At 44.3% G+C, this 27413-nt stretch overlaps 2 protein-coding genes across 2 annotated transcripts in view; both read right to left on the bottom strand.

Annotated features, from left to right (window-relative positions):
* Window positions 1-10569: 10569 nt before the first annotated feature.
* On the bottom strand, window positions 10570-16974 carry LOC115552281 (zinc finger protein 37). The gene is made up of 3 exons (XM_030368220.1): window positions 15594-16974; window positions 13765-13828; window positions 10570-11601 (listed from the first exon to the last, which is right to left on the bottom strand). Exon 3 carries the CDS (start codon window positions 11590-11592, stop codon window positions 10957-10959), a length of 636 nt encoding a protein of 211 aa, XP_030224080.1. The 5' UTR covers window positions 11593-11601; window positions 13765-13828; window positions 15594-16974; the 3' UTR covers window positions 10570-10956.
* A 1151-nt stretch (window positions 16975-18125) lies between these two features.
* The window catches only part of LOC115545505 (large neutral amino acids transporter small subunit 1), a 12141-nt gene continuing 2853 nt past the window's right edge, over window positions 18126-27413 (bottom strand). Inside the window, exons 4-11 of the mRNA XM_030358773.1 lie at window positions 24222-24327; window positions 24075-24119; window positions 23470-23593; window positions 22752-22855; window positions 22014-22110; window positions 21107-21256; window positions 19925-20099; window positions 18126-19721 (exon numbers count right to left, since the gene is read on the bottom strand). Coding sequence (XP_030214633.1) covers window positions 19654-19721; window positions 19925-20099; window positions 21107-21256; window positions 22014-22110; window positions 22752-22855; window positions 23470-23593; window positions 24075-24119; window positions 24222-24327 — 869 coding nt within the window. The 3' untranslated portion in view covers window positions 18126-19653. The remainder of the gene's footprint in view (window positions 19722-19924; window positions 20100-21106; window positions 21257-22013; window positions 22111-22751; window positions 22856-23469; window positions 23594-24074; window positions 24120-24221; window positions 24328-27413) is intronic.

Below are 27413 nucleotides of genomic sequence, written 5' to 3'. Positions count from 1 at the left end.
TATAAAAAAATAGAATGGTCTGGAATTTATCACCCCACCTCTTCTCTCTCTCTCTCTCTCTCTCTCTCTCTCTCTCTCTCTCTCTCTCTCTCTCTCTCTCTCTCTCTCTCTCTCTGCAGCCTTCTCGTTCTCTCCCTCTCTCTCCTTCTCTCTCCCCCATTCTCGATTCTCTCTCTCTCTCTCTCTCTCTCTCTCTCTCTCTCTCTCTCTCTCTCTCTCTCTCTCTCTCTCTATCTCTCTCTCTCTATCCCACTCTGCAGCCTTCTCGTTCTAACCCTCTCTCTCCTTCTCTCTCCCCCATTCTCTCTCTCTCTCTCTCTCTCTCTCTCTCTCTCTCTCTCTCTCTCTCTCTCTCTCTCTCTCTCTCTCTCTCTCTCTCTCTCTCTCTCTCTCTCTCTCTCTCTCTCTCTCTCTCTCTCTCTCTCTCTCTCTCTCTCTCTCTCTCTCTCTCTCTCTCTCTCTCTCTCTCTCTCTCTCTCTCACCCCCGCTCCCAAGTGACACAGTGCCCCCTGGAGGGGATTTGGAAACCGTAAAATAATATTATATTATTCTGAAACAGAAATTTAAATTCGTTGACTGAAGTAAAAAACTAACTTGTTCATGGAGGCAGTGCAAGTTTGAGCAAAATATCTCAGTGAAATGTTATTTGACTCATGTAGCCTATTATAAATTCACTCGCAATGTTTACCATAATTAGAAGATGCAACTGTGATCGACACAGTTGGCTGATGGTCTATCGGCCAACTTCTATCTAGACAACATTAACTGACGGAGACAAATGAGCTTGCACTACCGCCGCAATGAAAAACAACACTGTGGATCTCTGCTCTCTACTGCTACTCTGGCGCCGCTTGGTGGTTAATAATTGGTGCTGCATATGGCAGGGATATGGGTCTCTTATGGTCGCACGACATAATTTCCTGGCCTGCAGCACTTATTGCTTTCCCGTTTCTCATTGGCTAGTAATTGTTATTGTAATAGTATCCATTTGTATGGTACGCCGGTACGTCCCAGTCGTAAGTTGTAAATCTCCCATCCTTCTTGCGGCATTTCACGCCCCCTTTTGGCCGGTCCCACTGAGTAAGGTCTCGCTGCAGCCTGTAGGACATGGACATCCAACGTCCAAGTGCTGTCACGTGACGATAAGATGGCGGACGCGGTGAGACTCCTTAGCTTAGCTGTGTCCCTATTCCTCTACGAATAGTCAAATCTCCTATCCTTTACTTAACCTTTGTGGAAAACGTCATCGGGTCATGGAGAGATGAAAATGTGCTTCCTTTCAAACATAGTAAAAGACAGCGCTGTTTAAAATGAATTCGACTCCACTTTTCCTAACCGACAGCATTGCGCGACGGGGAGTATTGCTGACCTCTAGCGTTTCTATGGTGGAACTACAGCTTTCCGAAGTTGGTCTACAACAGGGGTTCTCAAAGTTTTGACAGCTGAGCTGTCAGCATCCCAGTGGTGAAAAAAAACATTGCACCGTGGACCTCTTGGAGTGGGGTCAAGTGAGGTCTAAATCACAAAACTGAGGTTCATGCTTTCAAAGTAATGTACAATCGGATTAAAACTAACAAATAACAGGATTTAATTGAAAGCTAGAGAGAGTCGACTTTTCTCTTAATATTTATTAATTTTGTTTAAATTAAAATTGATATAATAAAAATAAAACGTACTGGCAAAGATGGAAAAGTACCTTTAACAAAATGGGGAACGACTTCACGTGAAAAATGAAGAAAGAGGGAACAGAAATTGTTTGCTATGCAAAAAACGTCTGCATTTCTATTTTCTTGCGGTGTATATTGTGTGCTTAATAACCTTCAATATATGATTTCATTTAGATTCAAATAATATGTTTCTTGGAATTGGTATCCATTATTATCAATTTTATTTTCTGCTCTTCTCTTCAAACAAACCAATAAAAAATAAAGAAATAAAGAAAAGACAAATATTATGTCTCCTCCATTTTGGAAACTTTGCGCTTCCTCGGGATACCGAAGATAGGTGGTAGAGTTCCTCTTGCCATCTCTCTGCCCTCCTCCGTGAAATGAGCAAACCGTCTGCAATGACTGCACAAACACACACACACACACACACACACACACACACACACACACACACACACACACACACACACACACACACACACACACACACACACACACAAACACACACACACACACACACACACACACACACACACACACACACACCAACACAAATTGTTTTTGTAGGTCATTGTTACGGTTGTGTTAATATTGGAATTCACAGCACATCTGCTTCAGAAGAACTATACCCTTCAGTATGGAGATTCTCCAACAAAGTGGAGCACCACCACTTCCTGAGATGTGTTACGTCATGCAGTGGAAGATAACAGTATATCAGTCAGAATTAACTTCCAAAGACTGCAATGAGAGTAGACTGTTTGTACTCGACTACATCATAATTTTGCATTAACTTTAGCCATTTCATTTTCGTATATATATTCCTTTATATATATTTGTATGTATCTAGTATACTATTTGAAATTTGAAATAAGTTGCATGTAATTATAACTATTATTAAAAGTGTCTGCTATCGTGGATAAATACGTTAGCTTAAGGCAGTGGCGTCCCTATGCTGTTTTATTCGGGGATAAAGCCTCGGATGTTATTTAATTAGCCCCGAATATGATCTTTGGGGAAAAAATAAATAAATAAATATTCATAAACATTTATAAGAAGCCTAGTCTAGATAGACATAGTCCTTCTGGCAAGAGAATAAACAACAACCTGTTTACCACCTCAAGTGTATTAAACTATCCCATCCCCAGTCAGATCTGTGTGTGTGTGTGTGTGTGTGTGTGTGTGTGTGTGTGTGTGTGTGTGTGTGTGTGTGTGTGTGTGTGTGTGTGTGTGTGTGTGTGTGTGTGTGTGTGTGTATATGTGTAAGGTCTGCCTCACTTGTATTCATTTGCAATAACTTGAATGGAACTTTAGACATTTGGGGATAGCATAGCAGTCAGGTAGCTATTTAAAGCTATAATAAACCGCGTATTTCGTTTATTTAGATAAAGCATTATGAAAAAGTTTGCATGCACAATAAAGCATACACATACATTTGGCGAGCAGCATTTTCATTTTCACTCTGGGTTAAGCCCCGGATGTTTATAAAACCTAGAAATCCCCACCCAAATCTATTCTCTTGAGTAGAGGCAATAAAAATGTGATATGTGTGGAAGAGAAACGGAAGGAGAGAAGGATTAGAGGGGAGAAGGAGAAGAGAGAAGGAGGAGTAGCATTTAGTGACCAGAACTGTATGGAGTGTATCTTTTGTGTGTGTGTGTGTGTGTGTGTGTGTGTGTGTGTGTGTGTGTGTGTGTGTGTGTGTGTGTGTGTGTGTGTGTGTGTGTGTGTGTGTGTGTGTGTGTGTGTGTGTGTGTGTGTGTGGTGGCAGGCGATGACTCCAGTTTAACCAGTGAATGAGTTTCTCTTTGATGAAAGCTTCCTTCTCACACTCACACACACAAACACACACGCACACATACACACACTCACTCGCGCATACACGTAAGGTGAATTGAATGAAGACTTTTCGTTTTGAAGTTTGAATCTAGATCAGTCAAATCAGACTCATCCCTTTAATTAAAATGAGGGAGGTCATTTAAAGAGATACTTCACCGGTGGGAATATGAAGGTTTTATGAATTAAATAATTCAATGTATTATAAATGTGAAAAAAAGTGTGTTGTGGTCCTCGGCCCTTCTAGCGGGACAAGAGGTTTCTCCCGAAATAACGTCAAACGCGTCATTTGACGTCATTTCGGGAGAAAATTAGATGAGAAAAAATGGGCCAAGGGGAGACTGGTTTAGACTGATATTTATTTATTTATATTACAATAGCGATTTTATAATGATAGAACGCCGGTTCTAAATGGGTGAAGTATCCCTTTAAGATCAAACACAGAGCTGAAATAGCCTCTCACTGTTACCAAGAAGACCACAGGGTGCTGAACCTGCATTGAGTTTTACTAATTAGCTCACCTGCCGCAGCTCGCCTGCCAGGTGGTTTTCTTAATTAGTTAATTGGTTGCATCTGGTGCGTTTCACTTAAAAGGGAACCGGACAGTACATTTGTTTGTGTACTGTTGTGGTCACACTACAATCTGTTGTGACTTATTTAACATCTCTTCCAGTTTCACAGGTTAAAGACTTTTTGAAGTAAAGAGGAGCATCTCATCTGAACCTGACTGTGAGTAGAATTGTGTGGCAAAGCACAACCGACGTGACTTGTATGTTGAATATAAATTACTGATAATGTGTGAAGGAAATCGGGGATTGTGGTGGTTTAACTCTCATTTGAAATTTGGACCATGAGTAAACTGTTCCTTCCTTCAAAGGTCTTTCATGGATATTTAACTGCAGTTATGTGAGTATCCCAACTTAACCATGAAGCATAACTGCAAACTGTAAGTCATTAATTCCTTATTACTCCTGGGCACATTGATGTATTTTGGCTTCCTGGTGAGTTAACCTGTTACCTGAAGGTTGATCTGAGTAGAAAGGATGTTTTATTGGTTCATGGGTTACTTAGGTGTTTGGTTTATGTTGGTTTTAATGATTTGTTAAAATGGTTACAGGCTCCAAGTTATTGTTGTAAGCTGGAGTAATGGGTTGGGTTCTGATATCTTCAGTCTTTCATTCTACTCTCCTGAGCTCTGCATCTTCATCACATGAGTGTTGCTTTACTGATGAGGGTTTGGTCTGAGTGAGCAGAGGTGCATACTGGGTTACAGAGCTGTCTCGAGTCTACAGGTCTGTAGACACGCCCCCTCAGGGGAAACCGAGTGTTTGAGAAACTGTCGTGTCGTCAGTTACATGGACTGGAATGTTCTTAAAGATGGAGACAGGGATTCAGAAGGAGAAACACCAGGGGGAGATGAGGGGGCTCCTCATCTCAACGACTAAAACACAACTTCAGTCTGACACAGAGAACCATGGAACACATTCAACAGTCCCCTCCAGGCATCGTGACTCCTCAGGAACAGTTTCATTTCCAAGAAGGTCTTATTTGGGGCCATCCCCATATGGATCCTGCTCCTCAAGAGCCCCCCCCCCTCCACTGGGTGGTCTTCTGAACAGATGATCTCCTTCCTGTCCTCAGGCTGACTAAAGCTGCACCGTTTGCATCTGTGAAGGCCCCTCATTCAGGAAACCACTGGACTACAAAGACACGACTTCAGAGATGTTGAATCAACCTGGGACACATTTTGGAGACGCCAAGCATAATCCATCACCAATGTGGGACGCCACTGAAGAATGTTGTACATAATTTACGTCTCTGGAGACATTGGTTGTTCTGTTATGGGTGCCCTGGCAGGAGAGCTGGGGGGGGGGGGGTGATGAAATGTTATTTGCTATGAGGTTTTTACCCTGCATGATTGTTTGGCCTTTTATGGCTCAGTGGTGTGTGTGTTTGGGTTTGATATGAGATGAAAGATTTTTGAGCATCGCTAGGGTTCTACTGTGTGTGTGTGTGTGTCTCCCACTCACACCTGGCATTGGGTTCTACGTGCATGTCCTGGGTTCTATGTGTGTGTGTGTCCGGCTTGCTTTGACAGTGATAATGTTCACACAGGGGTCTGTGTGATTGGCTTGGGATATTGGAATGGTCAACTAAATCAAACCTAAAGGAGGGCCACACGTTTACTTAAGGGCCTCCAGTAGACATGAAGAGCCCTGAGCGACGCTCCGGAGCGAGATCCAACACACTGGGCAGGAAGGAGAGTATCCAACTCAAGTGTAAAAGGATGCAACGGCGTGTTCAGATCAGTGACTTCAAACTAGGACTACACCAATCAGGATCAATGGAGGATGGACACCAAAAGGAATTCCACAAGGAGAATCTGACGTTGGAAAGGGACCTAAATGGATATTCAAGATGACCTTCAGACCTGTAATGAGACGGCTCTTCCTACCTGGCTGGATTGATGGATAGCCCTGTGGATCTTGTCTTGCTCTCAGTTGCACCTCTTCTCAGGCTGAACTGTAATTGTTTCGGACAGGGCTAGCTGAACGATTGGTTCCCATTCACTGGGGCTTCAAGGTGTAAAGAGGAGAATGTTTCAAAGTGTTCCATGGTACTCTGAAGACCGCTGTTGTGTTCCACTGGCTGCGAGGAAGAACCCACACATCTTCCTCTTGGCCTTTCTCCTCTGAGAATCCTGGCGCCATCTTGAAGGATATTCCAGCTCATGTAACTGATGTCACGACAGATTCTCAAACACTTGGTTTCTCCTGAGGGGCGTGTCTATAGAACTGAGACTAAGACTTCAGACAGCACTGTATCCCAGCATGCATCTCTCCTCACTCAGACCACACCCCCGTGAGTAGGATGCAACACTCTAGTGATGGAGATGTAGAGTTTTATAAGTAACAAGGGAGCAGACTAAGGTGATTAGAACACAATGGAATGTCAAGTCTGTAAATCTTTAAGCCATTAAGATGGTTGGATAGTTCAGGAATTGTGCTTCTTTTTATTATGGGCAGTCCTTTCACTCAGATGCCCACTTCTCACTGGAGCTGTACATGTGTTGGCTGGCTGGCATGATTTGCTGTTGGTGATGAGGCGGTCAGGGTGACGTTGCAGGGCTATGGTCGGCTCTCTGTGAGCTCAATGTTAAGATTTGCTCTGTATGGTTTGTACCCTGAATAATCTAGATAATTGTAAAATGTAGACACGGTTTTGTATTGAATGATTCACGGATTTTAGGTTTAAAGTTGTTGTGGGACGTACATGATGGTTTGGTTCGATGTAACTTGTACACACTGGGTGCATAATAATGTAAAGGTACACTGAATAGTATTAATGACCAACAGCAACAAACAGATCTCCTCAAGGTAAGTCTGTTGGCTGTGTTTTAATGAAGACCATCGCTGGACTTCAGGATCTTCCTCCGTTCAGCTCAAGGTGAGGCGCTGGTTATGTTTTTTCTTTGGTTGGTTCCGGCCGGAATGTTCGGATTCCAGTCGGACGGTTTGTGCTTCCCGCCGTGGAAGGTTCTGAGTGCGGTCACTCGATTTAGTCCCAATGGTTAGCATAGAACGTTTTAGTCTTGGCAACCATAAGAAACCACCAGGCAGTTAGTTGGACGGGAGTCCCCTGAGGGAATCTGGCGGAACATTCTGGATTGTATTTTAGTAACCTCGAGGCGTTGCCAACGGGAATTGTTGCTCCCTATCTTAAACAACTAAAGTTTGATATTAAATACATACTGAGACGTACGTCGTACAATATGTTGATAATTTCCGATGGTTGCGCCGTACTTTTAACCACGATGACGTTGCGGGACTCTCTGCGTTCAAAACCGCGTTCTACTTGCGGGCCCATTTTTGACATCAGGGAAGGCTGAAAATCATTTCAAGGTGGAAGATAATTTGACATTTCTTCAACGGAACCCAGCACCTGAATATGGCTGAGTATATTTGATTTAATATCGATACTGCTTAGTGTTCTTTGTTACTTCAGATTTTGTACGCTCTAAATATCTGCTGTCATTAATTGCAACAGAAGTTAAACCCTGCCCAATGGAATGACGTTAAACAACGACTTTGGTGCAGACTTACCAACTGGATAATATCAAAGCTAAAATAATGGCCGTCATTCCCACATGTTACAGTAGAAGATACTCTAGAACTGTACAAGATTAAAAAGGTAACATGTAGTTTGTCCCAAGGTCTCTGCCTCCTCACCCAGAGCCAGACCTCCACCTCCTCACCCAGAGCCAGACCTCCACCTCCTCACCCAGTGCCAGACCTCCACCTCCTCACCCAGAGCCAGACCTCCACCTCCTGTCAGAAGTCCTCCAGAACAGGTCAGTGCTCTGTGTGAGTAGAGTCTTCTCAGGTCAGTTTCAATGCATGGCCTGAACCACTTCTTTAAACTTGTGGACTGCTCTGTCTTCATTCCCAAAAACGGGATGCTCATGTCTGGTCTCAAGTCTTTTCTGGCCTTGAGTTATAAAATAATAGTTCAATTAATTGTGTAACTCAGTTTCGGATGAGTCAAATAAGTTTATTGTTGGGCAAATGCTGATATAAACCTGCTGCTGTAGCTGAAAGGCGAGGCTGAGAGGCTGAGGACCGGAGGCTTGTGGTGCCAGGATGGACCGGAGACTGAGGCTGGAGACCAGGGGCCTGCAGCACCGGACCAGAGGGTAACCATCACCAAGCTCATCTGAAACACTAAAATCCACGGTAGTTTAGGTCTGGTTTTGATCATCTTATGACTTTAAATCTGTGCCAAGCTGTGAGTTAATTCATACGGGGGTTATGCAAGAGTCATATGAGCTATTAATGGTACTAGTGCTGCTACGACCGTAGTGGATGAATTGCTGAACGCGACAATCTGCAGACGTTGTCTAATTTAAGTGTTTAAATTTGTCTTCCATTTTACAAGTGAACCTCAGATGCAGGAGGTGGGGTGTGTTGCGTCCCCAGGTGATTTACTGCTGAGACCAACTGTGTTTTAAACCAGACTAGGAATCCATGGCTGAAGGAGGAGCTGAGACGCTGGAGGACGACTAGGAATCGACCAACATGGATTCCTCGTAAGTTTGTATTTACTTACATGGTTGACTTAAAGGGCAAAATACAGCTGTTACTTAGACATGCGTTAACCAACTACCGCTATGTTTTCTTACTAGAACGTGTTTCTGGAGCGGAGGCGAGCTGGCAGGGGAGCCGTGAATCTGGAGGATGACCATCAATCTACCAACAAGGATTGTAAGTTTGTATTAACCAAACAAACTGGAAATAAAGGGCTTAAAAATAAGACAAATTACATGTTTGTTACCAGACCAGGACTCTGGCTGAGGAGAGCTGATGGAGGAGCCAAGACTCTGGAGGACGACATCACTCCACCAACCAGGATCCTCGTAAGTTTGCCTAAAATAAACAGAGTGGACTTGTTGTAACGCAGGATTAGTTTGTCCAGTACAAGTTACGGCATACTACTGTGGTTGTTTACCAGACAAACTACAGCTGCTACTATGTTACTCGCCATTAGAGCCCAACTACTCCTGTGTTTGTTACCTTGCATTAGAGCCCAACTACTCCTGTGTTTGTTACCTTACATTAGAGCCCAACTACTCCTGTGTTTGTTACCTGATATTGGAGACAAACTACTACTGTGTTTGTTGCCTTACATTAGAGCCCAACTACTACTGTGTTTGTTACCTGATATTAGAGCCCAACAACTCCTGTGTTTGTTACCTTACATTGGAGACAAACTACTACTGTGTTTGTTACCTTACATTAGAGACAAATTACGTTTGTAACCAGACCAGGAATCTGGAGGACTGACAGAGAAGCCATACATCTGGAATGCAAATCCTGAGGACCACCATGACTCTACCATCAAGGATTCCTCATAAATGTGCATTCTCTGGACATAGTGGACTAGGTAGGGGGTTCAACTCTCATACCAATGGTGCTGGGTTCAAGTCCTCAGAATACAGTGATGCGTCCTTGAGCAAGGCGCCCTAAAGCCTGCCTGCTCCCTTTGGTTCAGATAATGTTGCATCTTTTGAATATTGAACCTAATCATTGTCCTTGTTTGGTCCGGGCAGACACACCTGAGCTGAACCTCACCTGATCCTGTTTGGTCGGGGGTAGACACACCTGAGCTAAACCCGCCCTGATCCTGACATCCTGCTGGTCCCGTCTCCTCAGTTCATCTGAGCCTCGTCCTCCACAAGACCTGCTGAGCTCAGCAGTCTGAGGCTGATGGATCAATGACCTCCAGTGGGAGTGATCTTCTTGACCCCACATGTAACTGTGTGCTTCCACACGCCTTTCCCTCACGTCTGTCACTAACCTCACTACTTCACTACTCTCTACTGCTTCCTCTTTTCTTCCTTCTCTGTGGTTCAAAACTTTACACGGAAGGCGCGTCTTCCTGCCCTCAGAGGGTTTAGCGTTAGGGTTGAGAGTCAGGGTTTAGAGTTAGGGACAGAGCTGGTCAGGGAGTACTGCTTTTACACACACCTCTTCACTTGCTTTCGGAATGGTGGTGACATTTTGAACGATTCATTTGGGAAAATGTTTTCCTCTGCTTTCCTTTACAAATTGTATTAAACTTCTGTCAAGTGTTTTTGTTTATATATTAAAATCCCACATTGACTTCTACATGTTTGTTGCGGTTCATTTAATTGTCCTTTAACTTGGTTAATGTCAAGCTAAACTCCTGCAATACATTTAATATACATGATTGTTATTCTGCAATGTTCACATGATCCATTTTGTAAAAATATGAAACCTCCATATTACTACTAAATTCAAGCCTATTCATGTATTTAACAATGTACACTTCCCCGCAGGCCATTCTCTGCTGCTACAACACGTTCGATCCACCAACCCGTCTCACATCAATGCACTATAGCTACGTTGGTTCAAACGGAAAATGTAGTTTGGTGTGAGACTGTCCAGCAGAGGGAGCTGTCATACACCTTAATTATACAGAAATGTCTGTATTTACATTTTAAAATGTTCATGAGCTTGTCTAGTTTGTCTGCAAATAACTCTGCTTCCAGCAACAGGATTGGTCGAAACGTATGAAGTGAAGGAAATAAAAGCCCAGTTCACCAGATCTGAGGTCAGCTGCGGTCAGATTTTGGATGCATTAATGTATTGAGCTCGGAGGAGGACGGCAGGACGCGTGTTTACCTGGTCGATTAGGCCCTGAACGCAGACCCTGAACCCAGACATCCTAATCACAGACCCTGTGTTTAATTAGCCCCGAATATAATTCTTGGGTTAAAAAAATAGGACGGCAGGAATGTGTGCTGTGGGGGGCGTGCGCCACGCGCCTCCGACTGAGTGTGAGAGGCACGTCCCTCCCCAACCCGTCAACGAGGCGTCCGTGAAGACCACTACGTAGGACGTCACTCTGCCCAGGGGAATACCCTGGGCAGAGTTGTCAATCAAAGTGTCTCGTTGCCCAGTGACCAAGCACCCCGTTGCCCGTGTGCTTGAGCATGTGCACACGCAAACTGCTCGGGTCACTGAAGCTGCCGTTGCATTGCAGACACACACAGGGCTTCTCCCCGGAGTGAGTCCTCATGTGGACCTTCAGGCTGCAGTTCTGGCTGAAGCCCTTCATGCATTTCTCGCACCCGTAGGGCTTCTCCCCGGAGTCCTCATGTGGGTCTTCCGGTTGGCTTTGTTCTGAAAGCGCTTCATGCATTGGTCGCACCAGTACGGCTTCTCGCCTGTGTGGGTACGCATGTGGGTGACCGAACAAGACGTAAGGCCGGCCTTTGCGGCCCCCCCGATGCCCACTCGGCTCCTCAAGGTGGACGAGCCGCTCGTGGCCACGCTCCAGTCTCTTGGCCACGCTGTGGTCCGCAGAAGGCGAGCTCAAGGCCTCCAGTTTGCACACAGCGAAGAGGGTGTCATGGCCGTCCAGCGCCAGTGGGCCCTCCCCTTTTCTGTAGACACTCAGGATACGCAGCTCCCCATTGTGACCGGACATGTGGGAGGAGCCAGGGGCGTCCACATGCAGACTCTCTTGGACTCTGAGGTGGCGCTGCGCTGTGTGCAGCGCTAATGCCATTGCAGTCTTCTGGAGAGAGGAAAAAACAAAGACAGAGAAGTAAAGGTATTAATTAATTATTTGCCCAAAGGGATACTGTATGTACTTTGTGCTAGAGCCGAAGATCTTTGCCCGAACCCGACGGGACCCGACGGGACCCGACGGGTCGGGGCGGGTTCGGTCTTAATTTCTGTCATTTTACACAGGCTCGGGCCGGGCTTGCTCGGTAAATGAGCAGTCGGGTGATGCATTTCGATTAGCACGAGAAAGATGGAAATGGATGCTGAGGAGGTGATTCAAAGGCTGGCCTCTGGCGATTACATTTTGGTTGCACCATCAAAGAAAGCAAAGTCTGAGGCGTGGAAAAGGTTATGTGAAATGCAGAAAATGTGGCGTTCTGTTACAGTACGACAGCAAACAACGGATTCATCGTGATAAGGCGTGATAATCAAAGCTGTTCAACACCTGCCACGAGTGCCTAACAACCTACTATCACATTGTTTGTTACAGCATCAAAACCCATGCCTGCAAAGGTAGACAGAGTAGCCTATATAGGCTAAAATTGGCATTATTCTTTTATTGAATTTAAGCTGCTGTTCACCGTCGCGTTGAGGCCGGATAGTGGAGAGAAGGGGCGAAGCAAATCCCGCAGTGCCTTTGTCTTAATTTCGTTATTATTCGTTAATCGTTATTGATGCCAAATACCCATTTTAATTTAGAATATCAATTTAATTTGATAAGAAAGACTAATGTTTTCTTTACGCGCATTGGCCTATTTATATTCATATTGGTGGTTACGGAGAGGCGGTGTCATGCCAAATTTGTACCGGGCGCGTCATCCATACGTAATCCACTCCAAATCTGCCTGGCAACAGATGATCGCTTCGTCCGTTGCCTGGCAACGGACGATCGCGTCGAATGACGTGAACATTCGCGAACCTTCTATCTAGCGATCCGTTATCTGTATTGTGCTATTTCGTCCTTGACCTGCTTTAAACACTCAGTTTACTTGCTAAATTTGATTAAACAATTAAATACAATACAAATATAAAGTAAAAACAAGTGTTATCTGTAATGATATCAACATCAGTTATTAGACCGTCACACGGAGCATGCGCAGTTGGATTGGCGCGCTGCATGTTGATGTCTGTTCCAAGATACATTGTGTGTTTATTAAGGAACCCAACAAAACATTACATTATCTAGCGATCCGTTAACTGTATTATGTTATTTCGTCTTTGGCAACATGAGCGCGAATGTTTTTTGAAACCTGCCCGGCAACGGACGACGCGATCATCTGCTGCCATGCAGGTTTGGAATGGATTACGTATGGATGACGCGCCCGGTACAAATTTGGCAGCCGGTACAAATTTGGCATGACAGCGGCCGCAAGCAAGTCCCTTTTTCGTTTGTCTTAGGTCTAATCTCAATTTTATGTAGCTTTTCGTTGTATGTTTTTATTGCCAAATACCTGTCAGACAGGTATTTGGCAATAAAAATTTGTAATTTAAAAAAAAAAAAAAAAAAAAAAAGTAAAATAAAAAATTTAAATAAAATCTAAACTAAGACAGTGTCTTAGTTTAGATTTTATTTAAATTTAATTTGTTAAGAATCCTTCAAAATGCAGTGCGCGTGCATATTCGAATATGATGGGCTGTACAGGACTTCACGCTTTGAAAAAATCGAATTATTTCGGGTTCGAACGGATTCAACAGAAGTTGTCCCGAATCCTGTCGGGCCTAACATTTAAGGCCCGATACAACTCTGCTTTGTACACACTTGTGTATTGGAAGAATTATATTTTGACTTTCTTTCTAACTTCTATTTGTTGATTATACCTTTTTCTTGTTCCCCTTGGGGGGGTCAAGGGTCAAACACTCCAGCTGAGAAGGCAACGCTACATCTCCGCCTTTTAAGGATGTGGGGAGGTCATAAAGACACAACCCAGGTCATCTGTTGTTTCCGATCGCCTGTTTTACCAATACTGTAGTTATATTGGGAATCAGAGCTGATCTCAGCATTCCTGACTCCTGTCTCTAGTAGAGAAGTAGTCCTTGTGTTTTAGCAGGGCTCTGGTCCTGATGCGCCCTTAAAGGAGGAATAGGCTTTTAGCCCAGGTAGAATCAAGTACCTTCTCAGTTGATCCAGGTCGTATGCTTGCTTGCTTGCATAGATGCAATGTTTATTACTAACCTACAGAGGGCGTGCATCCACCAATATCCTCTTCAACCTTGATTGAAATGGTGTCTGGGATCTGCTGCTTTCCACATGAAGAAGGAAACACACACAAGGCATATTCTTTCATTTGCACAGGATAGTTATGAAACCCCACTTACGACACATTGAATCATAAAGTGGACATAAATGTGTACAGTTTTTGAGAGGGATGTCTCCTCCAGCGCCTTCCTCCATAGCCTCAAAGTTCAAGCGGGTGACCAGGTTGAGGAAACTGAACGAACACCAGCGGGAAATGATCTGAGCACAACATGGCAGGCTTCATTTTACTAATTGCAATGGATAATAACTCATTATATCCAACTAATGGTAACTACAATGCTGTAAAAACCTTTAATTTCTTTATGTTATTCATTTTGGCAGATTGATATTAACCTTGACAACAGTCAAAGCGTTTGTCACACAGTCAGCTATAAACAACGTAATTCCTAAATTTTGCAGTCTATGATAACTGCATACTAAGATTTATTAATAATCCTTTTTTTCTCCGAAATGGATCTGGAAGTATCCTACTTTTACGACTTTTATATTATTCTATTTTTACCATAACAAGCGACAACGTGTCATTCCCTGTAAGCTGGTCAGCTTACCTTTATACGTTTTGGGTTTTATTTTGAATTTATTGATGTATGAGAATGATAAACCAGCTCATGTTGCATCCGACTTGAAACCCTTCTGGGCTCTTGAAATGCAACTCCGGTTTTATCAGGGCTCTGGTCATGATGCTTTTCAAAATAGCAGAAGGCTTTTTAGCGCAGGTAGAATAGCAGAATCTGTCAGCCTAGAACCTATCCTGCCTGGAATCTATGGGTAGTGTAAGATGAGGGGGATTTCAAACCGCCTTGTGTCTTTCAGGGGCTTTAGGCCTGACGAGAAGCTGAAGAATACATTACATCAAAGACCATTCAAATGGAAAGAAATGGGCATATCGTCAATTTATATCAGGTTTAACGGACTCAATGATGAGGTCGATGTCTTGGTCTCACGACAACAGATTTATTTCAGAAGGTTTTCTGTAAAAGACAGAATACTTTCCGTTTCATTAGGTAGCCCGCATACACATCCCGTCTGCATTAAACAGACGGCATGTCTGAGTTAGCTTTTCCGTGTTATTAGATGTAATACTACATTATATTAACTTATAGCATCATTGTGCACACTAGTGATGTTATGGTTTGCGTCGAGGCATCGGGGCGTGTGTCGAGTACCTCGGCTCCTCCCCCAGCGAAGCTCCGTATCGAGTAGGATTCACATAGGCGAAATGACGTAGCGTGTGACGTTCGAGGCTTCATCTCGGGCTGTTCCGCGATATGGGTTCACAATTGGCACATTTTTACAAAAAGAAGACCCTACCCAGTTCCAAGATCACTTTTATGGCTATGTAATTCATCACACTCGTTCTCAGTCATCATGCAGTTCTATTATTACAATTATTAGTAGGCTACTGTAGTTATAAGACAATCTATTTTGCCCGGGATGACTTAAAACCTTTGTCAAATGATTTGTTCTCTACCATGAGCTCGGGAGATATTTATGAACGGCACACTCACACGTATCACTGAAATGACCTTAATTCTTGAACGTTTTGATGTTGTACGAAGCAAACATCACATCATCACAGGAAACTCTTTCTTTCATCATAATTTCATTCACCACTAGGTGTCCCTAGCGTACTCATTTGAAGCTTCGAGGTCGAACCACTTTGATGGTTCACCTGGCTGCGAGGCTTTGACGTTTCATGAGGCATCATCTCGCCACCACTAGTGCACACAACTACACCAGCTTACCTATAAAAAAACAGAATACATTCCGTTTCCGGCAACAGCTTGCAATTCACGTCTTTCACTCAGAAGTCTCGCGATGGTTCTGCCTCTCAGAGCTCTGGCATGTCTGAGTTAGCTTTAACGTGTTATTAGATGTAATACTACATTATATTAACTTATAGCATCATTGTGCACACAACTACACCAGCTTACCTATAAAAAAACAGAATACATTCCGTTTCCGGCAACAGCTTGCAATTCACGTCTTTCACTCAGAAGTCTCGCGATGGTTCTGCCTCTCAGAGCTCTGGCGGTACAAAACATAGCGCTGCGGCTGCCCCCTAGTGGAGTGGCTGGTGCGTTTACGAACAAACCTAACACGAAACTGGTTGAGCTCAGAACAGAACACCACATACTCGCACCCATTTCCCACTTTAGCCAACTATCCTGTACCCAGGGTGCCACACTGTCCCCATCAAATTAAAATGTCCAGGACATTACTGCACGTTACATCACTATCCACGGGTTCACCTGGCACTTTTCTCCCACTTCCTCAAAGTACATTCTTTAAGTAATTGAAGCATTGCTGCAATACCACAATTGAGATAACACATAATCCCCTTTGAGGTGAAAGTAAGTCACCTGATCACCATCAGGTTGAGCATTCACTGGTAACAAAGGCCCAATGTATACCTGTCAGTCCCACACAACTATTCCCTTACTTTAGTTTACCTGTCCCTGGTAATTCCATGACTTGGAACCCCTGTAGGCCTATACCTCTTTTAACTCTAGGTTCAGATATCCATCAGAACGATTTCCATAGTTTACTAAAGCACTCTAGATCTTTTTTCTTTATGTGCTTCTGGTGTATCTTCATTCAGCCTTGTACCTCAATGTCCTTCCCTGTCCCGGGGCACCACAAAGTGTGATATGATGGAACCTTGTAGTTCATCTGCAGATTGTTCATTCCTGCTTCCACCTCCAATTTACCTACTTCCTCATAGGTCATAGGTGGGTTAGCTAGTTCCTCATGTGGGTAGGTATTCACAGGTTGCGGATCAAGATGTCCACCAGATGCTTGCGCCGGGTCTGGTTGGTCATCTCTTTCGGGGGATGGAGCATCTTCTTCTTCCGGTATAGGTCCAGGTCCACTGTCTCTTGTAGTTCAGCTTCACTCGCCTCTTGTTCCAGTGGTTCTGCTCCCACAGATCAGGAACCAAGGGCGGAGCAGCTGGATTCAGCGCACTGTTCTGGCAAGACTGACGTCTCTCGTGAGAAAACCTGTAGACATACTCGCACTCATGTTCACTTTCCCTGCCTGTATCTTCAGCTTGTTGTGTTATTCTTCTGTTGACTTTCCTCACAGGACCTCTTTGGGTGTGCGTCCGTCTGCTGTCGTCGGTCTTGTTCCTCAAACGGCAAACACACACACACACAACCACACCTACTGGCACACAGGCACACACACACACACACACACACACACACACACACACACACACACACACACACATATACACACCGTTACCGTTACCGTTTCCCTCAATGGAAAACAATGTTAATATCTGTCTTAAAAGTTAATATCTTAACAATAATGATAGAGCCCATCAATAGACAAAATGGTTTTTAATCATCCTGAACAGAATTAGTGTGATTAGTCTGTAGGCCTACCACCTGTTTGATGGAACATCTTTGATTGTGTGGTCGATATCTGCTCGTTGAGTCAAACACATCAGCCAGTATACGCACCAGCCAATAACATAGCACCTTCTTCGGCCAATCAGATGATAGCTCCTCATGAATATTTATGAGATTCCCCGATTTATCCCATGAAAAAAAAGATTGCGCATCGCTGGGGTGTTTACCATCTATCAGCCCCCATCTCTTCTCTCATTTCCTCCCGGGCGGATATGAACTACAACACAGGCAACAACAGCGTCGTTGTTCAACGTCTCACCAACCGTGGCCAAAAACAAAGCACTGCCATGTTAAGCCATGGGCGTCAGCCTGTCTCTGGTTTCAGCTCTGGAGGAGTCGCGCAAACATAGTTTTAGGGGCAGGCAAGGGCCGGATTATCAATAAGGGCGCCTGGGCGGCCACACATGAAACAAGCTTTAAATAAAAAAAGTTGAGGTATAGTGCCCAGCGCTAGCACATTATGTTAATACGGGCCTGGGGCAGCTTACTAGAAAATGACAGACTGACCCTAATATAACCACAGTCTAGAGGTGTGCCTTCATACATCAGGCTGCGTTCATGCTACTTTACCTATATATTTCTTTATAGGCACATAACAGGGCCTGTCAGCGATTTAAAAGTGAATTGTTGATCGGCTATTGCAGATCAGATGAAGGGAGGGATTTGGCAAAACTGTCGTATTGGTTGAGAGGACAGAGTTGATGTTAAGAGGGCGCGTCCCTAACAAATATGCTAAAGGCATGCAGGTTTAAAAGCATTGCCACTTGCAAGTCATGTTGGTGGAAAGCATGTTAAATGACTACATATATGAAGACCATGATATCTTGGGATGTCATAGATTCAATCATAGTCTGCAAAATCTTTGAACAAAAATATTTTAATGGAACGGCCAGTGACATACAACAGTGCATCTTTGTTGGAATAATAACATTTCAATAAGCAGGATATAACTGATACAACAATAAATTAATCCATTATTCACATTTGGACAATGTTGCTTGTGACATATTTGGCCCAAACAAGCCACAAAAAACCCAAAATAAAAGAATAAAAAAATCTTTTCATATTACACCGGAATGTTCATCTCTAATATCTACCGAAACACTGGCAATAAATAACTGATCTCAACGTGACACTCAGCGCCTTGCATTGCAGTGCATCCCTTTGTACCTACAGTCTCCAGACTTTGTGCTCTTGTGTATTGTGCGACTACTCAGATCGGCTCAGTCTACTCAACAGCAATCTTGCGTTCACCTGAAATTTGAATAAAACCATTACAACACTATTCCAGATATTTCCGTCACAGCCTTCAACCGACGAACATGTCTGGAACAGTTGAGCCGTAACTCTGACCGTTATTTAAAACCTTTTCTATCTTTTAAAGCGCTTAGCACGAGTATTGGGGTGGATGTGTTTATATGTTGGTGTAGCTGTTTAACCCTATTTCTATGAAAGCCTACAAAACGTTTTTTTGTAACATTCATACTTTGTACTTGATATTATCATAAGGAATAAAACGAGGCAGAATTGGTCAATTTGGGGCTTACAAATATTAAAAAAATAGAATAAGAAAAGTTGTAACAACAGCCACTGTTAAACACTCACACTACTCAAATGGCATTCATATACACAATGAGTCAAAGTGTTGAATGTTATCAACTACAACTACAAAAACCTCTGCTTCCGTTTACGTCAATGACATCAAACATGGAAGCAACAATTTCTAACTGGTCCAGTGATTCACGAGCACAGTAAATGATAGGAGTGGTCCAGCAATGTACAATCACCAGACTCTGCAGTCATAAGGCAACACATTAAAACGGCAGGTCCCGTTGAGCAAAGGGGCTTTTCATTAGTGCTCCGTTTCACACGGGACCCCGATTCTCATAATTTTGTTTAGCTTTTCATTTAAAGAGTAATAATACGAATGAACGTCATGAAATGGGTATATCCCCTCACTGAATGGGCTCTGTAAACAGGGTCAGATGTTGATGATTAATAATTAATAATTACAAATATGTGCTTTCTCTTGTTCTCTTGTGCTACTGTGTTAGCCTAGCCGCTGCCAACACAAAACTTTGTGTGCAGCTTTTTTTAAAAGCTTAAACCCTCTCTATGCAGTTTGCATCGAGGATAACCCTGCTGAGCATTGGTTTTTAATCCGATTTGAAATCTGTTAAGCTGTTCACATCCAAATGTCCAGCAGGATTCAGGTTCTGACACCGATTTAGGGCTTAGAGGAGGAGCAACGTGTTGGATGGTTCGCTCTTTAGAAAACAGCGATAGCAGTGGCCGGGAGGGGTCGATGTAAACTCTGGAACGTCAAGACAACGGTGACACACAAAGGAAGGAACACACAGAAGCCGTCCCAGGAAGAACGTGGCCTTCAGTCGGAAGCTTCCCTCTCCTCAGGAACCGACATGAAGATCTTCTGACAGAAGGTAGTGAAGATGTCTGAGGAAAGACAAGAAGCCCAGCTCGTAGCTTTAGTTATGTACATCGAGACACACAGACGATTGTCGATCTTTCTGTTCTCTATCTCCCGTACCTTCTTAACTATCTCACTTTATAATAAAGCATAAAAATGCAAAATAAATAACAAAAGAAGGTGGATAAACACAGCAACGCGGTCGGGGACAGAGGATCGGTCATCTCACCCAGCACCCTCTTGATGGACAGCGGTTTCTTGCACTTGTAGCCCAGTAGGTAGGCGGGGATGCCCGTCATGATGATGCAGCAGCCAATCAGACACTCGTACGGCGCGGCCCAGAAGGACACCACGATCATGAAGACACAGCTCAGGACGAACAAGATGGGGATGCCTATAAACAACTGAGGAGGAGAAGGAGGAGGAGGAGGAGTGGGAGGAGGAGGAGGAGGGGGAGGAGGAGGAGGGGGAGGAGGAGGAGGAGGGGGGGTGAAGGAGGAGGAGAAGGAGGGGGAGGAGGGGGAGGAGGAGGGGGGGGGGGGGGGGGAGGAGGAGGGAGGGAGGGAGGAGGTTAAAAACTAATCAAATCTGTTTAAATGGTATCCCTGGTGGACCTGAGCTAAACACATTGGCATACATTTACCACAACTATAAACGTCTAGAGACATGAATAATAATGATAATAATAATAAACTCATGAAATAATCTCAAATAAGCAGCAGACGAGATGAAGCCTGCTTATTATATAGTATACTTTTATCTCTAAGAAAGTTATGAGGCAACGCATTGTTTTACCCAACAGATCTCTTCATATTCAGGCGCTTTGATCAACTAAAATCTGGTTTCTTTTTTATCAATGGTCACCCTCATTCTCGTAGATAATCACTTTGAGTGCTTTTATCTATACACTAAGATAAGAGGGGATTGCAACCATGGAAACCCCAGAGGATGATAAAAGCCTGTCATCCCTGAACACGAATCCTTGGATGTGTTTGGAGTTAGAATCAGCAGAACCATCAGAGTACCACTTGAAATCCTGCTTTCAACCACGCAGATGGAGCTTACAAACCCTGAGGTTCAAACGGGTATACAGAACATTGTTTGTGTCGATTTTGTCTAATTCCTTTTGTTTGAGGCCTTGAAAGAAGCCAGAGTACATAGTTCAGCGCAGACGTTCAAAGACTGTCTGACACTTTATTTTGATCTAAAACTATTAAACCAAGAATCCTCTCAAATCCCTACCATCACACAAACCTCTGTCAACGTCCATAAAGTAAACACTAACTAAACCCCTACAGCGATGCCAACCTAGATCTCCCCCCACGCGTTGTGTTATTTCTACAGCACGGTAGGAGCGGCCGCATGGAACGGTCCATTACCCAGCTGCAGGGGGACTTCTGGGCCAACCCACCTTGATGGGTCGTCTGAGCTCCGGCTTGGTGAAGCGTAGCCAGATCAGCCCGCCGATCGCCATGCCAACGCACAGCCAGGTGAAGAAGCTGAAGAGGTTGATGACGGTGAAGATGTCCTGGGAGATGGCGTACATCATGGACAGCAAACACTGTGGAGGGAGGGAGGGGGAGAGGAGAGGGAGAGAGGGAAGGAGGAAGGGAGGGTTGGAGGGAGAGAGGAGAGGGAGAAGGGGAGGGAGGGAGGGTGGGAGAGAGGAGAGGGAAGGAGGGAGGGAGGGAGAAGGAGAGGGAGGGAGGGAGGGAGGGAGAGGGTGGGAGGGAGGGAGGGAGTGAGAGGAGGGAGAGAGGGAGAGAGGGAGAGAGAGAAAGGGGGAGAGAGGGAGAAGGAGAGGGCGAAGGAGAGGGAGGGAGGGGGAGAGGGAGGGGGAGAGAGGGGGAAGGAGAGGGAGGGAGTGAGAGGGAGAATGAGAGAGGGAGAGAGAAAGGGAGAAGGAGAGGGAGTTTGAGGGAGGGGAGAGGGAGGGAGAGAGGGAAGAGAAGAGGGAGGGAGGGTGGGAGAGGGAGAAAAGGATAGGGAGGGAGGGAGGAGGAGGAGAGGGAGAGAGGAAGGGAGGGAGGGGGAGGGGGAGAGAGAGAGGGAGGGAGAGAAGGTTGTGGTTTGATTCTCTGTACGTTTCTTTGAACAGCAAACAACTACTAATACATATTCTCTACCTAAAAAATAGAAATGATGGCAGGCGTCTCCCTTATTTGTCATCTGATTATTATATATTTCTTATCGCTATGCCATTCCTGATGTTTGTTGGTGTCATACTTCCTAGACCTGAAACGTAGTAGTCTTAACATAGTGATGAGGAATTGTCCATATTAGTAACAATAAAGTGGATCTCTCTGAGGTTTCCTCACAGTGAAGACGAGGGAAGGAACCGGGGTGAACTTCTCAGTGTGGACCAATCCCAGAGCGGCAGGAAGCTGTCCCGCCCGAGCTCCGGCGTAGAACAGCCTATCAGAGAGCAGGGATAGAAGAAACAGCAACCAGGAAATGAGTTTAATGTATCAGATGACATTGTGCTGGGGAAGAGAAGATGTCTCTTAGAGATATATGAGCAGGGTTGTGTGATGTTGTTGTTTTGGTTGTTGGTGTGTGTGTGTGTGTGTGTGTGTGTGTGTGTGTGTGTGTGTGTGTGTGTTTGTGTGTGTGTGTGTGTGTGTGTCGGTGTGTGTGTGTGTCTTTTTGTGTTTGTGGGTAGGTGTGTCTGTACGTGTAGGTATTGTGTGTGTGTTTGTCAGTGTGTGTGTGTGTGCCTGCGTGTGTGTGTGTGTGTGTGTTTGTGTGTGTGTTGTGCGTGTGTGTGTGTGTGTCTGTGTCGGTGTGTGGGTGTGTCTGTTTGTGTTTGTGGGTAGGTGTGTCTGTACGAGTAGGTATTGTGTGTGTGTTTGTCAGTGTGTCTGTGTGTGCCTGCGTGTGTGCGTGTGTGTGTGTGCGTGTGTGTGTGTGTGTGATTGTGTGTGTGTGTGTGCCTGTGTATGCATGTGTGTGAGAGTGCGTGTGTGCGTGTGTGTGTGTGTGCCTGTGTGCGTGTAGGTGGGGTTGTGCGTGTGCGTGTGTGCGTGTGTGTGTGTGTGCGTGTGTACAACACACACCGTGCGGATGTGAACAGGGACCCGTTGACGGCGCCGAAACAGGAGAGCCCCACGAACACGGGGATGAGCCAGGCCATCACCCCCAGGTGGTACTCCCCAAAGGTCTGCACACACCAAGGGGACATTACCACCTCACACGTCTGATGCTCGTCACTCACCGAGAGGCAAGAACAAAGCAACAACATATTTTTACTAAGGAAAATTACAAAAATAGTCACGCACAGTAACTTGGATAAGTAACTTTAATCTGATTGAAATAGTAACGCGTTAGATTACTCGTTACTGAAAAAAGTAGTCTGATTAGAGTAAAGCTCAAGTATTACTAAGTAATGCGTTACTGGCATCACTGCTCACTACTGACACATGACATGACACCAAAACAACGCACAACACACTGCAGCACACACAAAAACACTGCTTATCATTCGACTGGCAGACTCTAGTGGGATCTGTGTCTAAACATAGGAGCTAGAATTAGAATTAGACCATTATTAATTACACCAAATCATGTTTACATCTTTTCGTTTTACTCTTTACACTTATTACATATTTTGCGTATCATCTGCATTTTTTCTTTTCCATGTTTCAAGAATATTTCAAGAACTATTAGCTGGCTATCTACAGATGTATAGATCAATAGTATCCATAGTAACGGCGTATATATAACAGCTATGACTGTCAACGTGGATCTCAGGTCCAGACGGCGGGTCGGGCTCACCACGGCCACGGCCTCGGACTGGACCATCTCACTGGGCGAGATGGTGGTGAAGTACGCCATGTTGGTCAGCACGTACACCACCGTCACGATGGGCATGGAGATGATGATGGACAGGGGGAGGTTCCTGAAGGGGGGGGCGCGCCAGAGGTCAAAGGTTATGGTCGAAGGTGATCAAGAGCAGCACCTTCCGTCAGAGACTGATTGCACCGATGTGCAAAAACTGAGAGATACAGGAAGTCCGGTATACCAGCTGCTATAAGGTTTTACAATGCACAAAAATATCTTTGCACATTTTCTGGATTTATTTATTGTATTTTAACTTATTAAGTATGGATGCTCTCTGAGAAAATGTGTGGTGTTATGACTGTCTTGAAGCTGCTGTGGCACTGTAATTTCCTTTAAAGGATTATTCAAGGATCTATCCATCTATCTATACATTGATAGGGTTCGGGTTTTTTAACAGACATGTGAATTCGTTTTGGGTCATTTGTTTGAATGTTGTCAATTAGCTGTCAACATGTCACGCAGTACATGTTCGGCCAAAAGCCAACATGTGAAGAGCAACGTAGACAACATCCACGCAGCCTCCAGCCTATATCAGTCACCTCTCTGGGTTGATCATCTCCTCGGTCACGTAGTTCAGGTAATTCCTACGGGAACAGCACACATCATACGGTTAGAGCCGTCACATGAACGCCGGGCGGTAGGAATCAGCAAGCAAACAGGCGATCCAAACCGGATACAAAACGTACCAGCCGCCGAACGCGAACAGACCGCTGTAGAGGGCCAGCACGATGTTGTCCACGCCCATCTTGCTGCCCTCGAAGGCGAACTCCGGAGTCAGGTAGGGAACGTCCCCTGGAGCCGCCGAGGACACACAAGACACGTGTACATCATTTTAGGTTTGAACATTTACTTTTTGACCGTTTTGTGAAATTTTTTAAGACGAAATTTCAAAGTTCTCAGTTATAAGTGTTTTTTGGGAGAGACATGCTGAATAAATACATCATGTTTTCGAACTCAAAAATAATCGCTTCAATAATCGTGATTTCAATATTGACCAAACGTAATCGTGTTTATGATTTTTTTTCCATACTCGAGCAGCCCTACAATACAGGACACACAACGGACGCTGTTTGGACCGAGGTGTTGGGGGACAACACTTCTACCCCGATGCCCCAGTGCAGCGACGGGGACACTGTGCTGTGGAAGGCGCCGTCCTTCGGAGGAGACGTAAAACCGAGGTCCTGACTCACTGAGGTCGAAAATGATCCCAGGGCACTTAACGCAAAGAGTTTGGGGTTTCCCCGGTGTCCTGGCCCGACCAGGCTCATTCAATCTGGCCCCTAATCATCCCCCTGTATAATTGGCTTATTCATTAATTCCCTCACTCTCCAGCTCAAGCTGGTGTGTGGTGAGCGTTCTGGTGCAGATTGGCTGCCGTGCATCACCCCAGTGGGGCCGGCTGCACACTGATTCAAGATTCAAGATGGTTTTATTGTCACATGCACAACAATTACAGAGCAGTCACTGGCAATGAAATTCTTTAGTCTTGGGCTCCTCCCACAGTGCAATATAAGAGAAAGTAAAGGTATATGAGAAACACACGTAGGAAAGCTGAGACCTCACTCACCACCCAGGTGGTGGTGAATAAGGCCCCCCCGCCCCCCCCCCCCTTCACTGTAAGCGCTTTAAGTTTCCAGAAAATAAAAGCGCTATATTAATTCAATGAATTATTATTATGAATGATATGGGTTCCAGGGGACGGCTGGGTAGGAGGACGGCCCACATGAAACTCACTAGTGGTCTCCTGTCTTCTGTGGCCCATGACTGCATTTTGAGGTGAGAATAAATGACTGTGATGCCAACTTGTGAAACTGTTGCGTGTGCTTCTGCTTCCGCATTCATTATTCAGCCCTATTCGAGTTACATCCGGAAATTGACCCAGCTGCCAGCCAATAGCCGGTTTATCTGACTGTTTGGTGGCAGAAGATCATTTCAGGGTTAGTTACTAAACCAATTGCTTGTTTGGTAGATGTTGGTAGACTGGCAGGTAAATAGATCAAATGTAAAAAGTTCATTTTGGATCTAGTCTTTCCATAATATTAATGTCTGTGTAAAGTAGTTATAATTTTAATCATAACCCTACTGTCAAATATCCATAATAAGTCAGTAAGCCATCAACATCCAATAAACCACATGAATTAGAGGGGAGGAAATCAACAAGTAGAAGCAGGCCTGACTTTCGGGGAATTACTATTGATAAATGCAGAAGGTTTTGCCACAATTTCTGAACCAAACCTCACAGTCAATGCGGCCTTAACTCATGCATCGGTCTGTTGAGAACAGTCTTTTGAAAGAGCAAAAAACAGGCTGGCATTTACTGTCTGTGACCTCAATCTGCTTGTTGAACCAGAAAATCCCTTTTCTATAATAGTTTCAGACCGTAGCAGGAAGTGGGGGGTGCATTTACATCAAACTGTCACCTGATCCAAACCAACATTACTTCGACATTACTAGTACTAGTACTAGTTAACGGCACCGTGTGACTCATCTGTAGCGGCTGGCTCTGCAAACCTTCTTCTCTACTGTACTACTATTTTAATCATATTAATTCATTATAATATTTGACACTTATATAACAACAACCGCATTAAGAATGAAAGGTTTTTTAATTCTTATTAAAGGTCCTTTACTTTGGCTGTGACACACATAACAACAAGACAGAATAAGATAATTACATTGTTATATCCTATCTTCTCAAGATGGTGTTTAATACTCCAGGTAGCTCTGTCGTGGTGGTTCCAGGATTGGATTCAAACCCATATCACAGTGACATTTAGGAGAAGCAGTGAGCTCCTTATCTAAGGACCGTGGTGGTTGCGGTTCTCTTTACCATAAACTGCCTTCCATCACACGTGGACAAAATGGCGGCAGGTAAAAGGTGGGGGGCTTCAACGCTCTGACGTTTTGTTCATATACAGACGTCCACTCTCTGCACCCATACCCTAAATAAGAATATAATCAGGCTATACACCCTCAGGATGGTGTATAAACACAGCTCAGTCATTAACCAAGAGAAATTAACACTTTTCCTGACAAAACACAATCAAACTTTGACTCCTATAATTTTGCCATGCATTTATTTACGACACTGATTTTACAAAAGAAATTGTCTTGTTCCTTTGAGGTTGAGAATAACTTTCCCTCCTCAGGATTATCCTCCTATTCTATTATTCTGTTTCTGTGTCTTGAGCGCTCTCTGAAAGGAAACCCAGCCAGACAACAGCCGTCAGAGCTTTACCGCCTAGTTCCCATAGCAACGCCGTGTAGAGAACAATTAGCGGGGGGTGTGGCCTGAACAGCAGCGGTAAAGACATGACGCCCAAACATGGAGTTGTATTACACATTTACAGGGAATACTAGAGCTGATGTTATTTTGACAGTTAAAAGATGTTTTAATTGTCTAAGTAAAAATGTAAACGTGTTTTAATTGTCCGGGTAAATAAGTAATTACCGGTAGTAATAAGTAGTATATGTTTTATTTCAACAAAGGCTGTTTTCATTCGCTATTCCATATCAGTTTGTTTAGACTAATGTTTGAACAATGGTGCCTTGTTTAGTCATTTTTCCAATTACTAAAACTACTTCCTTCACAAGAAGGTGTAGTTTTCACTCAACTTTGATGTTTCACAAGAAGCAGACACACACATACGCACACACACACACACACACACATACACACACACACACACATGCACGGACACACACACGCACAAATACACACACACACACACACATGCATACTACAATGGAGTCCAGTGTTGCCACTCTGCTACTGAGCCAAACCCACCCAATTATCATGAATCAATACGTGATCATTAAAGACCAAACCGATTCTGGGTGCAGTGCGAATGAACGAAATACCCAAAGACAAAACATCT

This window comes from Gadus morhua, chromosome 1 (assembly GCF_902167405.1).
Source record: "Gadus morhua chromosome 1, gadMor3.0, whole genome shotgun sequence".
NCBI lineage: Eukaryota > Metazoa > Chordata > Actinopteri > Gadiformes > Gadidae > Gadus > Gadus morhua.
This window is presented reverse-complemented; position numbering and strand designations above follow the sequence as displayed.

Coding starts and splice junctions, on each gene's coding strand:
- LOC115552281 (XM_030368220.1), bottom strand. CDS start 11,592: ATGGCATTAGCGCTGCACACAGCGCAGCGCCACCTCAGAGTCCAAGAG.